General features: G+C 37.8%; 1 protein-coding gene across 2 annotated transcripts in view; it reads right to left on the reverse strand.

Moving 5' to 3' along the window:
- The window catches only part of RPS6KA5 (ribosomal protein S6 kinase A5), a 189,004-nt gene that overhangs the window by 56,966 nt on the left and 112,483 nt on the right, over positions 1–19,555 (reverse strand). For both annotated transcript variants that reach the window (XM_061181170.1, XM_061181169.1), the window contains one exon: positions 18,978–19,085. In XM_061181170.1, coding sequence (XP_061037153.1) covers positions 18,978–19,085 — 108 coding nt within the window. The remainder of the gene's footprint in view (positions 1–18,977; positions 19,086–19,555) is intronic.

Raw genomic sequence — 19,555 nt, forward strand, 5'->3', positions numbered from 1 at the left:
CTGGAAACAGGGAGTCTCCCTTGTACCAAACCAGAGCCCTCCAAGGTACCAGATTCTCTTAGTACACAGATACCAACAGGCTGGCAGGTTCATCTGACCTGCTTATGATCTGGTGGAGTGTGAGGAGAGGTGTTTCTATTTGTTGCCAACCTCCTGTTTGCCAGAAGGATCACTACAACATTTTCCATAAACTGGAAATAAAACAAAATCCAGGAGGTCACTAATTTAGAAGGGGAAAGGGGGCTTCTGGGGATTTGTTTTGCTTGGTTTTGTTTTATATACAAGGGCATGAAGTTACTTTAAAGATGTAGAGTTGGGAGAGGTAGTTTGGATAAAAACTTTGAATGGGTCCTTTCTGGCCATCAAGATGTGGAAGCGCATTTCTTAAAATTCTCACACATTACATCTTTCAGCCTGGAGACTCTGCAAAAATATAAGAAGCGCTATCACACTGGTAGGGGAACCAAACCTTCCCTCTAACTGGCAGCCATGATGAGCCCCGAGGCTGTCTGCAGCAGAGTCAGCCAAGTGACAAGACAATCTTGCAGTAACACTCACCCTTGAAGGGAAAGGGGATTTTGACTGTGCTATATGCTAGTATTCAGGAATGAACAGCGAAAGGGAATGTTAGCTGCTTAATTAAGAGAGTTATGAAATACTGGCTGTGGAAAAATCTGGTTTTCATAAAACAAAATAGAACGAAAGCCTAAACCCAGTATTGCTTACTTTGCCCCCTGTAATAACAGAGCTCTGTTGAAACAATCCCTTGGCAACACGAAGGTCAGAGGAGAAAAAGAAAGCAACTCAGGGGCAAGCTGTGACTCCTTTAGAGCAAAAAACGGGACAGCCCTTCGTTACCAAATACCACTTTTGCAACATGCGTTGTTCTTGCCCCAGTTCTGGCACCTTATCGTTTTATCAAGGACCTCATTGTGTTTTTACCAACTTATTACTTGAAATGATAATATAGCTTGTCTGTTTGCTATTTCAAGACTGTGATATATTTTCCTCGTGGTTTGGTTTTAAACATAAATAAGACTTAATTTTTCTTCCAAAAAGAAAAAATGCTAGCAAACTGAATTCAAGAGCACATAAAGAGGATTATACACCATGACCAAGTGAGATCTTGGAATGAAAGAACGGTTCAAGATTCAAAAAATCAATCAATGTAATACACCACATTAACAGAACGAAGGACAAAAACCACATGATCATCTCAACTGATACAGAAAAAGCATTTGACAAAATTCAATACCTTTTCATGATAAAAAAAAAAAAAACACTTAACAACAAGCTAGGAATAGAATGAAACTACCTCAACATAACAAAACCATGTATGAAAAGCCCACAGCAAACATCATACTCAATGGTGAAAAACTGAAAGCCTTCCTCTCAGATGAGTAACAAGGTAAGGATGCTCCCTCTCACCATTTCTATTCAACATAGCACTGAATGTCTTACCCAGAGCAGTTAGGCAAGAAAAAGAAATAAAAGACATCCAAATAGGAAAGGAAGAAGTAAAATTATGTCTGCTTGCAGATAATATGATCTTATATGTAAAAAACCCTAAAGATTTCACACACAAAAAACCCGTTAGAACTAATAAGAGAACCAGCAATATTACAGGATACAAAATCAACATACAAAAATTAGTTATGGGACTTCCCTGGTGGCGCGGTGGTTAAGAATCTGCCTGCCAATGCAGGGGACATGGGTTCGAGCCCTGGTCCAGGAGGATCCCACATGCCGCGGAGCAACTAAGCCCATGCGCCACAACTACTGAACCTGCGCTCTAGAGCCCTCGAGCCACAGCTACTGAGTCCGCGTGCCACAACTACTGAAGCCTGCATGCCTAGAGCCCATGCTCTGCAACAAGAGAAGCCACCACAATGAGAAGCACGTGCACCACAACGAAGAGTAGCCCCCGCTCACCGCAACTAGAGAAAGCCCGTGCGCAGCAATGAAGACCCAACGCAGCCAAAAATAAATAAATAAAATAAATTAATTTTAAAAAAATTAGTTATGTTTCTATACACTAACAATGAACAATACCAAAAGGAAATTAAGGGGGAAAATCCCATTTAAAATAAGCATCAAAAATAATAAAATACTTATAAGTTAACTTGACCAAGGGGTCAAAAGACTTGGACAATTAAAATTACAAAATACTGTGAAAGAAATTTAAAAAGACACAAAATAAATGGAAAGACACCCCATGCTCATGGACTGGAAGACAGTATTGTTAAAACGTCCACACTACCCAAAGTGATGTAGAGAGTCAACATAATCCCTATCAAAATCCCAATAACTTTTTGCAGAAATAGAAAAAAAGATCTTAAAATTCATATGGAATCTCAAAGTATTTGAGATTAATAGCCAAAACAATCTTGAAAAAGAAGAACAAAGTTGGAGGTCTCACACTTCCTGATTTCAAAACATATTACAAAACTACAGCAATCAAAACATTTTTGACTTAAATAAAGACAAACATACAGACCAATGGAACAGAATAAAGAGCCCAGAAATAAATCTTTATGCACATGGTCAAATGATCTTTGACAAGGGTGCCAATGGGGAAAGGATAGGCTCTTCAACAAATGATGCTGGGAAAACTGAATATTCATACACACAAAAAAATAAAGTTGGATCTTACCTTACCCCAAATACAAAAATTAACTCAAAATGAACTGAAGATCTAAATGTAAAACCTAAAACTATAAAACTACTAGAAGAAAACATAGGGGGAAAGCTTCATGACGTTGGATTTGGCAGTGATTTCTTCGGTCTGACGCCAGAAGCACAGCACCAAAAGCAAAAATAGACAAATGGGTCGACATTAAAATTTAAAACTTCCTTGCATCAAAGGAAACAAGCAAAGTAAAAAGACAACCTAAAGAATGGGAGAAAAAGTTTGCAAACCATATATCTGATAGGGGGTTAATAACCAGAATATATAAAGAACTCCTACAACTCAACAACAAAAGAGCAAATAAATTTAGTTAAAAAATAGGCAAAAGACTCCCTCTTGCGAGAGCACCAGAATCACAACTGGCTGCTGGACAATCATCGACAGGAAGACACTGGACTTCAACAAGGAGGATACCCCACGTCCAAGGACATAGGAGAAGCCACAGTGAGACGGTAGGAGGGGCGCAATCAGAGTAAAATCAAATCCTATAACTGCTGGGTGGGTGACTCACAGACTGGTGAGCACTTATACCACAGAAGTCCACCCACTGGAGTGAACGTTCTGAGCCCCACGTCAGGCTTCCCAACCTGGTGGTCCGGCAACGGGAGGAGGAATTCCTAGAGAATCAGACTTTGAAGCCTAGTGGGAATTGATTGCAGGACTTCGACAGGACTGGGGGAAACAGAGACCCCACTCTTGGAGGGAGCACACAAAATAGTGTGTGCATCGGGACCCAGGGGAAGGAGCAGTGACCCTGGGGGAGACTGAACCAGACATAACTGCTGGTGTTGGGGGGTCTCCTGCAGAGGCGGGGGCTGGCTCTGTTTCACCATGGGGACAAGGACACTGGCAGTGGAGGTTCTGGGAAGTACTCCTTGGCGTGAGCCCTCCCAGAGTCTGCCATTAGCCCCACCAAAGAGCCCGGGTAGGCTCCAGTGTTGGGTTGCCTCAGGCAAAACAACCAACAGGGAGGGAACCCAGCCCCACCCATCAACAGTCAAGTGGATTAAAGTTTTACGGAGCTCTGACCGCCACAGCAACAGTCAGCTCTACCCACCTCCAGAGCCTCCCTTCAAGCCTCTTAGATAGCCTCAACCACCAGAGGGCAGACAGCAGAAGCAAGAAAAACTACAGTCCTGCAGCCTGTGGAACAGAAACCACATTTACAGAAAGACAGACAAGATGAAAAGGCAGAGGGCTATATACCAGATGAAGGAACAAGAAAAAACGCCAGAAAAACAACTAAATGAAGTGGAGATAGGCAACCTTCCAGAAAAAGAATTCAGAATAATGATAGTGAAGATGATCCAGGACCTTGGAATAAGAATGGAGGCAAAGATTGAGAAGATGCAAGAAATGATTAACAAAGACCTAGAAGAATTAAAGAACAAACAAACAGAGATGACCAATACAATAACTGAAATGAAAACTACACTAGAAGGAATCAATAGTAGAATAACTGAGGCAGAAGAACGGATAAGTGACCTGGAAGACAGAATGGTGGAATTCACTGCTGCGGAACAGACTAAAGAAAAAAGAATGAAAAGAAATGAAGACAGCCTAAGAGACCTCTGGGACAACATTAAACGCAACAATATTCGCATTATAGGGGTCCCAGAAGGAGAAGAGAGAGAGAAAGGACCAGAGAAAATATTTGAAGAGATTATAGTCGAAAACTTCCCTAACATGGGAAAGGAAATAGCCACCCAAGTCCAGGAAGCGCAGAGAGTCCCATACAGGATAAACCCGAGGAGAAGCACGCCGAGACACATAGTAATCAAAGTGGCAAAAATTAAAGACAAAGAAAAATTATTGAAAGCAGCAAGGGAAAAACGACAAATAACATACAAGGGAACTCCCATAAGGTTAACAGCTGATTTCTCAGCAGAAACTCTACAAGCCAGAAGGGAGTGGCATGATATACTTAAAGTGATGAAAGGGAAGAACCTACAACCAAGATTACTCTACCCGGCAAGGATCTCATTTAGATCTGATGGAGAAATCAAAAGCTTTACAGACAAGCAAAAGCTAAGAGAATTAAGCACCACCAAACCAGCTCTACAACAAATGTTAAAGGAACTTCTCTAAGTGGGAAACACAAGAGAAGAAAAGGACCTACAAAAACAAACCCAAAACAATTAAGAAAATGGTCATAGGAACATACATATCGATAATTACCTTAAACGTGAATGGATTAAATGCTCCAGCCAAAAGACACAGGCTTGCTGAATGGATACAAAAACAAGACCCATACATATGCTGTCCACAAGAGACCCACTTTAGACCTAGGGACACATACAGACTGAAAGTGAGGGGATGGAAAAAGATATTCCATGCAAATGGAAATCAAAAGAAAGCTGGAGTAGCTATACTCATATCAGATAAAATAGACTTTAAAATAAAGAATGTTACAAGAGACAAGGAAGGACACTACATAATGATCAAGGGATCAATCCAAGAAGAAGATATAACAATTATAAATATATATGCACCCAACATAGGAGCACCTCATTACATAAGGCAACTGCTAACAGCTATAAAAGAGGAAATTGACAGTAACACAATAATAGTGGGGGACTTTAACACCTCACTTACACCAATGGACAGATCATCCAAAATGAAAATAAATAAGGAAACAGAAGCTTTAAATGACACAATAGACCAGATAGATTTAATTGATATTTATAGGACATTCCATCCAAAAACAGCAGATTACACGTTCTTCTCAAGTGCGCACGGAACATTCTCCAGGATAGATCACATCTTGGGTCACAAATCAAGCCTCAGTGAATTTAAGAAAATTGAAATCATATCAAGCATCTTTTCTGACCACAACGCTATGAGATTAGAAATGAATTACAGGGGAAAAAACGTAAAAAACACAAACACATGGAGGCTAAATAATACGTTACTAAATAACCAAGAGATCACTGAAGAAATCAAAGAGGAAATCAAAAAATACCTAGAGACAAATGACAATGAAAACACGACAACCCAAAACCTATGGGATGCAGCAAAAGCAGTTCTAAGAGGGAAGTTTATAGCTATACAAGCCTACCTAAAGAAACAAGAAAAATCTCAAGTAAACAATCTAACCTTACACCTAAAGAAACTAGAGAAAGAAGAACAAACAAAACCCAAAGTTAGCAGAAGGAAAGAAATCATAAAGATCAGAGTGGAAATACATGAAATAGAAACAAAGAAAACAATAGCAAAGATCAATAAAACTAAAAGCTGGTTCTTTGAGAAGATAAACAAAATTGATAAGCCATTAGCCAGACTCATCAAGAAAAAGAGGGAGAGGACTCAAATCAATAAAATCAGAAATGAAAAAGGAGAAGTTACAACAGACACCGCAGAAATACAAAGCATCCTAAGAGACTACTACAAGCAACTTTATGCCAATAAAATGGACAACCTGGAAGAAATGGACAAATTCTTAGAAAGGTAATAACCTTCCAAGACTGAACCAGGAAGAAGCAGAAAATATGAACAGACCAATCACAAGTAATGAAATTGAAACTGTGATTAAAAATCTTCCAACAAACAAAAGTCCAGGACCAGATGGCTTCACAGGTGAATTCTATCAAACATTTAGAGAAGAGCTAACACCTATCCTTCTCAAACTCTTCCAAAAAATTGCAGAGGAAGGAACACTCCCAAACTCATTCTATGAGGCCACCATCACCCTGATACCAAAACCAGACAAAGACAGTACAAAAAAAGAAAATTACAGACCAATATCACTGATGAATATAGATGCAAAAATCCTCAACAAAATACTAGCAAACAGAATCCAACAACACATTAAAAGGATCATACACCACGATCAAGTGGGATTTATCCCAGGGATGCAAGGATTCTTCAATATATGCAACTCAATCAGTGTGATACACCATATTAACAAATTGAAGAATAAAAACCATATGATCATCTCAATAGATGCAGAAAAAGCTTTTGACAAAATTCAACACCCATTTATGATAAAAACTCTCCAGAAAGTGGGCATAGAGGGAACCTACCTCAACATAATAAAGGCCATATATGACAAACCCACAGCAAACATCATTCTCAACGGTGAAAAACTGAAAGCATTTCCTCTAAGATCAGGAACGAGACAAGGATGTCCACTCTCGCCACTATTATTCAACAAAGTTCTGGAAGTCCTAGCCACGGCAATCAGAGAAGAAAAAGAAATAAAAGGAATACAAATTGGAAAAGAAGAAGTAAAACTGTCACTGTTTGCAGATGACATGATACTATACATAGAGAATCCTAAAACTGCCACCAGAAAATTGCTAGAGCTAATTAATGAATATGGTAAAGTTGCAGGATACAAAATTAATGCACAGAAATCTCTTGCATTCCTATACACTAATGATGAAAAATCTGAAAGAGAAATTATGGAAACACTCCCATTTACCATTGCAACAAAAAGAATAAAATACCTAGGAATAAACCTACCTAGGGAGACAAAAGACCTGTATGCAGAAAACTATAAGACACTGATGAAAGAAATTAAAGATGATACCAACAGATGGAGAGATATGCCATGTTCTTGGATTGGAAGAATCAACATTGTGAAAATGACTATACTACCCAAAGCAATCTACAGATTCAATGCAATCCCTATCAAATTACCAATGGCATTTTTTACAGAACTAGAACAAATCATCTTAAAATTTGTATGGAGACACAAAAGACCCCGAATAGCCAAAGCAGTCTTGAGGGAAAAAAACGGAGCTGGAGGAATCAGACTCCCTGACTTCAGACTATACTACAAAGCTACAGTAATCAAGACAATATGGTACTGGCACAAAAACAGAAACATAGATCAATGGAACAAGATAGAAAGCCCAGAGATAAACCCACGCACCTATGGTCAACTAATCTATGACAAAGGAGGCAAAGATATACAATGGAGAAAAGACAGTCTCTTCAATAAGTGGTGCTGGGAAAACTGGACAGCTACATGTAAAAGAATGAAATTAGAATACTCCTTAACACCATACACAAAAATAAACTCAAAATGGATTAGAGACCTAAATGTAAGACCGGACACTATAAAACTCTTAGAGGAAAACATAGGAAGAACACTCTTTGACATAAATCACAGCAAGATCTTTTTTGATCCACCTCCTAGAGTAATGGAAATAAAAACAAAAATAAACACATGGGACCTAATGAAACTTCAAAGCTTTTGCACAGCAAAGGAAACCATAAACAAGACGAAAAGACAACCCTCAGAATGGGAGAAAATATTTGCAAACGAATCAACGGACAAAGGATTAATCTCCAAAATATATAAACAGCTCATTCAGCTCAATATTAAAGAAACAAACACCCCAATCCAAAAATGGGCAGAAGACCTAAATAGACATTTCTCCAAAGAAGACATACAGACGGCCAAGAAGCACATGAAAAGATGCTCAACATCACTAATTATTAGAGAAATGCAAATCAAAACTACAATGAGGTATCACCTCACACCAGTTAGAATGGGCATCATCAGAAAATCTACAAACAACAAATGCTGGAGAGGGTGTGGAGAAAAGGGAACCCTCTTGCACTGTTGGTGGGAATGTAAATTGATACAGCCACTATGGAGAACAATATGGAGGTTCCTTAAAAAACTAAAAATAGAATTACCATATGACCCAGCAATCCCACTACTGGGCATATACCCAGAGAAAACTGTAATTCAAAAAGACACATGCACCCGAATGTTCATTGCAGCACTATTTACAATAGCCAGGTCATGGAAGCAACCTAAATGCCCATCAACACACGAATGGATAAAGAAGTTGTGGTACATATATACAATGGAATATTACTCAGCCATAAAAAGGAACGAAATTGAGTCATTTGTTGAGACGTGGATGGATCTAGAGACTGTCATACAGAGTGAAGTAAGTCAGAAAGAGAAAAACAAATATCGTATATTAACGCATGTATGTGGAACCTAGAAAAATGGTACAGATGAGCCAGTTTGCAGGGCAGAAGTGGAGACACAGATGTAGAGAGCAGACATATGGACACCAAGGGGGGAAAGCCGCGGTGGGGTGGGGATGGTGGTGTGCTGAATTGGGCGATTGGGATTGACATGTATACACTGATGTGTATAAAATTGATGACTAATAAGAACCTGCAGTATAAACAAACAAACAAAACAACGAATACTAAACTTTCATTGGGTTATTTGTATGGAAATATGTTAATATAAATGTTTCAGACATTACATGAAATTTCTAAAAATCTTATATGTTCTGGTATAATGTTATAAGTCATAATCCTAGTTATTATTTTAAAATGTATATCTCAGAAATAACTAATTTTCTTGTCAACTGCATTATTATGAACTTTCATCAAATCTTTAACCGTGGTCATTTTTAAGTCTTTTGTCATTTACAGACAGTTCTGGGTGTACTCTGATGCTTTTGTAAATATGTTCCTATAAAAGGGTTTCATCTTCAGGAAATTAATGGAAAAGACTCTGACAAGTACAGGTTTCTGGTACCTGACTGTACTGCTGAACTGAATGAATAAGCATTTTCAGAACTCTAATGAAAAACTGATGAGCTCATAAAAGTGCTAACAAAAGATCAAGATGAAAAAAAAAATTAATTACATGGGACTGAGTTAACTGATGAGGATGAGTATAATTTTTGTGACTTTCTGTTTGAATTTAAAAAAAGAAAAAATCCCACAAGGACTCAGAGGCAAAGAATATACAAATCAATTTTCACTGCAAAGTAAAGGAGCTGTTACAGTGGAGGATTACTGGACTGAATGTCAATATTATGACATAGTATGAGTGTGTTTCATGTTTGGTAATTGCAATCATTGTTGCTTTTGTTGTGGTCATCCATGTACAATGCTTGGTGTCAGTCTATTTATCTCTTGTAAAAATAAAATACAGTGTGTGTGAAAAAAAAAAAAATAGGCAAAGGACTTCAATAAACATTCGTCCAAAGATGGTATACAAATGGCTAATAAGCATATAAAAAGATGACTCAACATCACTAATCATTACAGAAATGCAAATTAAAACTATGAGATATCACTTCATGCTCATTAGGAGGGCCACAATCAAAAAAGCAGAAATAACAAGTATAGGTGAGGATGTGGAGAAATTGGAACACTTGTGCTCTGTTAATGGGAATGTAAAATGGTGTAACTTCTATGGAAAACAGTATGAAGTTTCCTCAAAAAATTAAAAATAGAATTGTCACATGATCCAGCAATTCCACTTCTGGGCATATATGCAAAAGAATTGAAAGAATGATCTCAAAGAGATATTTGTACACTCATGTTCATTGAAGCATTATTTACAACAGCCAATAAGTGAAAGCAACTCAAGTGTCCATCAGTGGATGAATGGATAAACAAAATGTGGTATATACATACAATGAAATATTATTCAGTCTTAAAAAAAGATGGAAATCCTGTCACATGCCACAACATGGATAAACACTGAGGACATTATCCTAACTGAAGTAAGCTAGTCACAGAAAGATAAATCCTGCATGATTCCACTTATATTAGGTATCTAAAATCGTCAAACTCATAGAAACAGAAAGAGGAATGGTGGTTGCCAGGGGCTAGGAGGAGGGGAAAATGGGGAGTTGTTGTTCAATGGGTACAGAGTTTAGTTTTGCAAGATGAAAAAGTTCTAGAGATCTGTTGCATAAAAAATGTGAATATAGTTAACACTACTGAACTGTACACTTAAAAACGATTAAGATGATAATTTTTACATTATGTGTATTTTGCAACAATTTAAAATTTTTTTAAAGATTCAAAGAACATAAATCTTAAGAGATTGGTAAATTTGATTACATTAAAATGTCAAATCTGATAATGGCAAAAACACCATTAGTCACAGTTAAAGACAAGTAAAAGATCTGAAAAACAAATTCACAAAATGCATAATTATCAAGGATGGGTAGCTGGAATATTTAAAGAACTCCAACAAACCAATAACATCAGAAAAAAATTGCAACACTGTGATAGAGAAAGCACAGAAACATAAATGTACCTCAGAAGCAGAATGGATAAATAAACTAGATAATTCATATAAAAGAATATTATAGAGCAGCTAAAATGAATTAAACAGATTCCTATTTATCAGCTTGAATAAATTTCAAAAATAAGTCAAATAAAAAACAATCTGTAATATAATATGCCATTTATGTACATTTTAGAAACATAAGCTAACAGTATATATTGTTTATGGATATAATATATAAAGTAAGGATACTAAAACAAGATTAAATTCAATCCACCATCCACTCTTTGCCTGCACCTGTGCTGCTAAATGTAGTTTTAAGAAAACCATTTTTTCTATATTTGTGGCTGACAATATATCTATCCCCAGTCTCTCTCTTCTTAGGTTTAAATTGAGCCAATGCTCAATTTTCAGTCCGTGTCTTACTTGACCTAACAACAGTATTTGATATGGTTGATCATTTATCATCCCTGAAACACTTCTTCACTTAGCTTCCAGGGACAACACACTTGCCTGTTTTCTTCCCAATCTCCTCATCCCTTTTTCTCAGTCTCCTTTGCTGGTTTATCTTCCTCTCTTGACTCTCTTAATGTTGGAATAACTAGAGTTTATACCTTTGTCATTTTTTCTTTTCTATCTATACTTACTCTGTTGGTATTCTCATTCATTTCCGTGATTTTAAATACTACTTATATATTGGCAAATTCCAAATTCCTATCTCCAGATGAGACTTCTCTCCCAAATTCCAGATTCATATACCCTACTGCCTATTAAACATCTCTGTACGTCTAACAGACATCTCAGACTCAACTGGTTCAACTGCACTCCTCCACCCACCCAAAACCTCCCCATCGGCATATTAGTTGACAGCAACTTCATCCTTCCAGCTGCTCTGGCCCCAAACCTTGGAGCTACCGTTGATTCCTTTTGTTCTCTCACACCCCATATTCAAGCCATCAGGAAATTTCATTAGCGCTAATGTCAAAATATATCTAAAATCCGACTATGTCTTCCAACCTACTCTGCTACCCCATGGTCTAAATCAATGCCATCTCTTGCTGGGGTTAATGCAACAGCTTCCTAACTGGTCTCCAAGTTTCCAGATTTGTCCCACTACAGGACCATCGTGCTTGGCAAACAGTATCTTCTTAGATAACTCAGGCCTTGTCATCTTCTACGCAAAGCTCTCCAGTGGCTCCCGTTTCACACGGAGGACCCATAGTCCTTACAATGGTCTCCCATGCTCTGCACGATCTGCACAGTCCTTCCTCCAGATGACCACCTCCACGTCCTTCTTTCCCACTACTCTATCCTCACTCACTCTACACACCCACACTTACCTCCTTTTTGTTCACAAACAGCCCAGGCATATTCCCACCCGAGGGCCTCAACACTGGCTGATCCCTCGACCTAGAAATCTCTTTCCTGGATATTGATACGGCTCATGCTCTCTCACTTCCTTCAAGTCTTGACTCAACTGTCACCTTCTTAGTGAAGCCTTTCCTGATCACCTGATTTAAAAGTCCAAGCTGCTCTCACCCTGCTACTTCCTATCTCTCTTTCCTACTGTACTTGTCTTTGTGTCAATTACCATTATCTAACATATTCCATACATATTTTACTGTTTATTTGTTATTATCTGGCTCGGGGGGGAAATTTTTGTCTGTTTTGTTAATTGCTGGATTCCAACACCTAGACAGAACAGTGCCTGGATCACAGTAGATGTTCTCTCAATATTTGCTGAATGAATGGGAAAAAAACCACAAATTGTCCATAACTGTATATGTGAATAGTGGGTGCACAGATTCTGCTATATCATTTGCTGTATTTTTATTACATTTGAAATATTTTATAATATAAAACATTTAAAAAGAAATTTGGAAAATATAAACATTTATTAATCACATTTATGCAATGTTAGTATTCCAGGGTGTCTCTTGCTAAATTTCCCTTATGGGTTTGAAAGTCCCTGACACTTAGAAAATAGATTAAAATAATCTATTTATAGGTTTATATATTCTGTTTATAGATTAATATATCCTATATTAATATAGAATATGACTGTTAAATATAGTTTTCAAGTAAATTAAAAGTATATTTAACATAATTTGAACAAATGGAATCTACAGTAGAAGTTTCTCTGAAAAGAATCTCAATTCAAAAGTTGTCCCTGCTAGCCCTGTGATGTAATTTACATAAAACCTGCCCATTGAACTTGTGCACTGAGCCTGCCTTAAGATAAGAAATAGTATATGAATAAATCTTACCTGAGCCAATAATTTCTCCCGTAAGAAAAGTTATAAAGGGATCTGTGAGGCAGACACCTGAGGACAAAGCCATCTCTGCCGCCCTCCCCCTCCTCCTGTCCAAGGGCAGGGGATCTGCTCTGATATCTGGTGGAAAAAACCTTTACAAATGGCTAAAGCGTTATGTATTAGTATCTGAATATTGTGTAATATTGTTTGAGTAGAGGAAAAACAGGGGCCACAGAAGAACCCTCTGACTGGTTTCTAGGTCTCCTACTTTCCCAGCACTTCCATCTCAATATTTACCTTAAAATAACTAGAATTAACCCAGAGTCATGATTTTGGCAAATGACTGATAGGACTTATTGACAGAGACTTAACAGGCTCTTCAGGAGCACATGCAAATGAACAGAATCGTGAATAGATGTCAGTCACTACGGATCCATCAGGAAGGGAGATGGACGAAACTAAAAAGCTGCCTTAGAGAGTTGGCTTGTCTGATTCCTCATGCAAACACGCTCTTTATGGATCCTGAACCTCACCTAGGCATCCTGAGACATGCACATTGTAACAGCAGAATCCTGCGAATGACGTTATAAACTAGGCATTTATTAGACAAAGGTGTAATTTACAACTTTCCTACAAATAAGAAACTTATGGGAGAATAGTTTAAGATTCTCATTTGTATGTTTTAATTTTACTCATAGTAATCTGAAATCTGAATAGTACCTCTTTAAGTGGAAACTGATATTTTGTTGTGTTTTACACTTTAAAAAAGTACTTTCATGAGCATTAAATCATTGCATCCATATGAAAATTGTACAAATTAGATATGACAAATATTATTTTACAGATGAAGAAACCAAGACTGAGAGGGGTTAATGACTAAGTGACTTGCCCAGTGTCACACAGCCAGGAAGTGGAGAACCGAAAAAGATCCTCTAACTTCAATATGTGTTCTTTCCACTACACTAAAATGCCTCTTCTATGTTCAAAGAATTAATTAATGAATAACATTATCTGAACGGAGCGAAGATTGCATTTTTCTATTTTCTGGAAAGAAAAATCCACAGGCCTTTTCCTTTTAAGTACAGCTACCATGGCAGTGAGTTATAATTAACTTAGCTACCTCTGTTTTAAGTGTTGGGATGTTATTTTTCTTCTAGTTTTATTTACCTACCTGAGGATTCATGTTAATAACCTGTTGTGAATTTTTTCAAATGCTCAATGTTAAATTATGAAAACATAGAATGCATATACCATAGTTAAGTATAGGGGAATTAATAACACATGAATGTATCACTTTGACATTATTTTCTTATAAATAAGAACAGATGCCCTTTTTAGAAAAATGCCTTTAAAGTCTTCAATGTTAAAATCATATATCCAATACCTAGCAGACTCACAGTAAGAACTCAACAAATGTTTGCTGAACTGTATTCTCAAAAAATCTTATGAAAAACATATATCAGTGTGCAGATATTTAGAAATGTCTTCTTTTATTCTCAGAATTACAAGCGATTTGTGAAATTATGTGGTCGAGAAAAGAACATATCAGTAAAAGTATCGAATTTCTATAGTGTTCATTATCATATAAAAGATTGTTAAGGCTTCTAAAATAAATCAATTTTATCCAGTATACAATTTAGTTTAGCAAATTACAATCTAGAAATAATTATATGAGGTAATGATGAATACTTCTAAAATCTAGGCTCATGAGGGCAAGGAATTTGTTTCTTTCACCACTATATTTCTAGGGTCTAGTACAATACCTGGCACATAGTAGGTACTCAAGAAATATTTGTTGAATTATTAAATTAACAAATATACAGAGAGATGAGTAGTACACCATGAGTAGAAACTTCAAACATGTCTAAAAAGTAATTCCTGAAAATTAAATAGAAATATTTCCCAGATCAAATGAGAGCAGAATTTGTAATACACAAAACTGTGATAAACTGAAAAAGAAGCAGATTTGGGTGGGGGAATATTAACTCAGGTTTGGAAATGCTGGGCTTGTGTGATCTATGAGAGAGTCAAGGGGAGACACACTAGGGGCATGTTTGGGTCTGGAGCCCAGTAGAGCGGTCAGGGTTGGCCATGTATATTTGGGAATCACCAGCATACAGGGAGAGAGTGCAAGCATAAAAAGAGAAGAGTACCTAGGACTGAACTGTGAGGAGCCCTCAGGTAGAAGAGAAAGAGCCTACAAAAGACAGCAAGAGAGAGAAGGAAAGGCAGGGGAGCACGGCGTCACAGAAGCCAGGGTGAGACGCAATTTCCAGTTCAACACTACTAGGTAGTCAAGTAAGGTGAGGACTCAAAGATACTTAAAATGTGGGCTTCCCTGGTGGCGCAGTGGTTGAGAATCTGCCTGCCAATGCAGGGGACACGGGTTCGAGCCCTGGTCTGGGAAGATCCCACATGCCGCGGAGCAACTGGGCCCGTGAGCCACAATTACTGAGCCTGCGCGTCTGGAGCCTGTGCTCTGCAACAAGAGAGGCCCGATAGCGAGAGGCCCGCGCACCGCGATGAAGAGTGGCCCCCACTCACCGCAACTAGAGAAAGCCCTCGCACAGAAACGAAGACCCAACACAGCCAAAAAAATAATAATAATAAATAAATAAAAGCATTAATTTAAAAAAAAAAAAACTTAAAATGGAGGTCAATAGTGGCCTTGGCAAGAACAGGTTCAGTCAATTGGTAGGAGGTGCAAGCCAAACTGGAGTAGATTGAGGGGTGAGTGACCTGTGGGTAACAGACTGCACAGACAAATACTGACAAAGGAGAACATAGGGCAACAACTGGAAGGGAATAGGGGATTCTGAGATAGTTTGCTGTTCATCAGTCAGTCCATTCATCCATTCATCTCTCCATTTTTAAACATTTAAGATGGGAGAGACTAGGCTTGCTTAAATGGTGACAGAAAGGGTCCAAGCAGAAGAAGAAGACGTAGAAAAGAAGAGGGGTCAGTTACAGATAGAGGTAGATATGTATAATCTCTCTATATAAACTGGAAACCAGGGAGGAAACTCCTCAAAGTGAAGTTTAAGCTGAAAACCAAGGAGGTAGCGTAGGAATAGACAAAAAAGAAGCTCATTCCAAGAAATGATATTTTGATGTAAGTCAGGCTGACATGGGAAACCAAAAAGGAATGCTAGCTAATCAAAATAGAAATTGTTGGATGGGAATATTTTTGAGGTGCAATAGGTCTAGGCAGGGACACTTGCTAAGTGGATGCCAGGTGGAATAAGGGGGGAGGAAAGGACCATTAGATCAAGTTTTAGGGGACTCAGAAAAGGAGAGTCCCTACTTGAGCCCTAAGAGTTAAACCTGAAGCCTAGCAAGACAGTATGTCCTCTTCAGCTAAGAGGAAGAATGAGCTGGTAGTCTGAGGGGAGAAGACAGATGAAACCATAAGGCTTAATAACACATGACTATAACACATAACTACATGAAATGCAGCTAGGTTGCATTGTGAATAAGGGAATCTATAAATTACTTCTCCACTTCAGATTGAATCCCATTGTTTCATTTTTGCACCTAAATAACCAAGTGCTCAAAAACTGTGGCATCCAACAAGAATTCCCTTCATTCCCTTGAGGAATAGTTGTTGAATTGACCAGCAGAAAACACAAGTCTCTCTTGTGAGAAGTGACGAAGCTGATTCAGTCACCCAGCAGTTCTGACTAATTTGTATTACTGTATTAAAACCCAACAATTCTGATCATGTTTGATTTTTGTTTACCTCTTGCTTTGGTTTCAAACATTTTGCTCTTCCTCAGTGCCAAAGTCTGTTTCTGCCTATTGCCAAATGATCAGCCACACATGTCCAGAAATACAGGATTCACGCATCGATTCTTTCATTGTAGTATCACCAGAACCTAGCCTAATGTCTAGCAGATAGAAGTCTCTCAACAAATACTGATGAAGTGAATGAGTAAATGTACGTGCGGTTCCACGGGGAGAGGAAAAAGTTATCACCAACTCTCTCTATGCGGGGGGAGTCCTCCATCTTTACATGCCAAGGGTCCTTTGACAGTCTGTTGAAGCTGACAGACCCCTTCTCAGCATAATGCTTTTACATATATTGTAGGACAGAGCAGACTAATGATATTGAAATACAATGAAATCAAAATATAAAGAGAAATTGTGACATCATCACAAAGGTGCTTCTGCGGCGTGGGCTGGGCTTGCTAAGCTGCAGGCCTCACTGTAGGGAGATCTGGCTGGGCCAGTTCACTGGCAAAACCACTAGCCGACAGCATGTGTAGATTTCTGTTCTCAGATCTCAGAGAGGAATCCTCCCAACTCTTGCCTAGGAAGCCACCGTTCTCACAAGGAAGGGGAAGCAAGAGGCCATGACAGTTCCACAGCGCAGTGTGGCAATCTTCACGCCACCCCCTAGCTTTGACGGTGTCCTCTCCCTCAACTGTGCCCCTTGTCCCTGAATCCACAGTTTTGTCTATTTAACCTTGTCAGTGTTCCATGAGGGTCAGAAAGGCAAGGTTTCCTACGGGGATAGTGTAGATCTGCGATCGGGGGGGGTACCTGTTTCTTATATAGACTTCCAACTAATCCTCTTGTGTCCTGCACTCTTGCTTTGAGCGATGCCTGGTGCCCCCAATTCCTGAGCCTTTCTGGGGGTCAGAGGTGCAAATTAGCCTGCTTTGGGGATTCTCATATTACTGGCTTAGGATTCGGCTGTTTCAGGCATGCTAAATCGGTTACAACTAGTATTTCTGCTGTCCATCTTGCAGAATCTGGTTGCTGTTTTCCTCTCTCCCTTTTGAGTATATGCCTATTTTACGCCTTTACTTTTACTTGTAGTAGGGTTTAGTGAGGAAACAACCATGAACATATTTCATCTGTCACATTTTTCAAGTTGCCACTAAAATTTTTAACAAAGTTTGAAAAATCAAACTTTGAAGAAAAATCCTTAAAAACTCATCTCATCGTTTTCATAACTATGATTTTTCTATCAAAGATAATCAACATATTGTTATACCCTCAGGTTCACGAAGGCAGAGACCATTTCCCTTTTGTCATTGTATTATCCAATACCTAGCATAGTAGAGGTGGTCAATAAATATTTATTGATAAGTGATTGAATGAATATAGATATGATAAAAAATTAGGATCCTTTGTTTTCATAATTTTAGTACTTATCTAACTCACCTAGGACTGCTTTGGCAATATTCTAAAAAGCAAACAATCAGAAATAGATACACCTAATTTGGAACCCAAATTACAATAACAAAGTCCTTTATTACAAAAATTTAACTATGATTCTGTATACTATAACAATAATTTATTGGATAGAAAGGAACTGGCATTCAAATTACTTAGTTGTCTTGAAAAACTAGTAGTGTAAAAATGTACTTTTTATTACAACTGCTACATAAATAGTATTTAATTACAACTAATAAATGTACAATTTTAAATATTATTAAATAAATCTTTAATAATAAATTTTAATCAATGCTGAAAATGCAAAGTCCTTCATATTTAAAATCTGTACATTAGCGACTACATTTTAGTTTGTATGGGCAAAAAACCAGCAAGTTTATTAAAAAATTAGGTCTAGTAGATCCTTGCTATTCTTGTCAAGTGAGTTCAAAGAGCCATCATGACATGTCCTACTTTGTAATTATAATGTAAACTGTATGTGCTTTGTTTTGTAATTCTTTATTGGCTATTATCTAAGCCACGATTTTCCTAAAAGGCCCAAAGCATTATTTTAAAATTTCAGTTATATTTTATGGAGAAAGTTAAATGCATAATTTTGCTTTGTTTTTAACTGGGGAATTCTGATATATCCGTAAAAGGATTACTGGAATTCTAGCAGGATGGTTCCATGGTAATTTTAAACAAAAAACTTTACAGTTATCCATGTCAAAATATTCCTCTGGGAAAACTTGTACAAAAATCCATAATCTGTTTAGTATTATCCCATTAAATGCTCATTCTATAGCTAATTTTTCATCATTGTTTACATTGTTTTACTAACTTCAAATTAAAATATGATACTCACTTCATCAGCCACAAACTCCTTACTCAGACCAAAATCTGTCAGCACCACATGGCCATTAGAATCAAGTAGAATATTCTCAAGCTTAATGTCACGGTATATAATCCCCAACTGTAAAAACAAACAAATATGCATATTAAAATAACAATTTCCAAAAAATAAATTAGCAAAGTCTTTCTTATCTACCTTAAAAACAAACCAAAAAAAAGGCATTCTCCTGCTCAGGGTGCTATGACGGCTCTTAGTCACAGGTCAGGGCAAATCTAAATTCCTCCATCTCAGGGTTTATCTGCTGGGTTCCCTCTGCAACCATGTCTTCATGCTCCATATAATGAGGGTACATTCCTGTCGGACTAGCTTCTGTTGGGTCTACTTTGACTACTGCTTCTTCCTGGGTTACTGTTCTTGATGGATTTCATCCTCACTCCAGATGATCTTCAGGTGCTTTCTTAGCCAATTCATGTCCATCACTTCTAATGGCTGCAGAAGGCTTTCCTGACTAACCACTTCCCACACTGGTCATTTCTTTGTTTTTATTCCTATAGCATCTACATTTACATTGTACTTACCTAAAAGTAATT

The sequence above is a fragment of the Eubalaena glacialis genome, chromosome 2 (assembly GCF_028564815.1).
Source record: "Eubalaena glacialis isolate mEubGla1 chromosome 2, mEubGla1.1.hap2.+ XY, whole genome shotgun sequence".
Lineage (NCBI taxonomy): Eukaryota > Metazoa > Chordata > Mammalia > Artiodactyla > Balaenidae > Eubalaena > Eubalaena glacialis.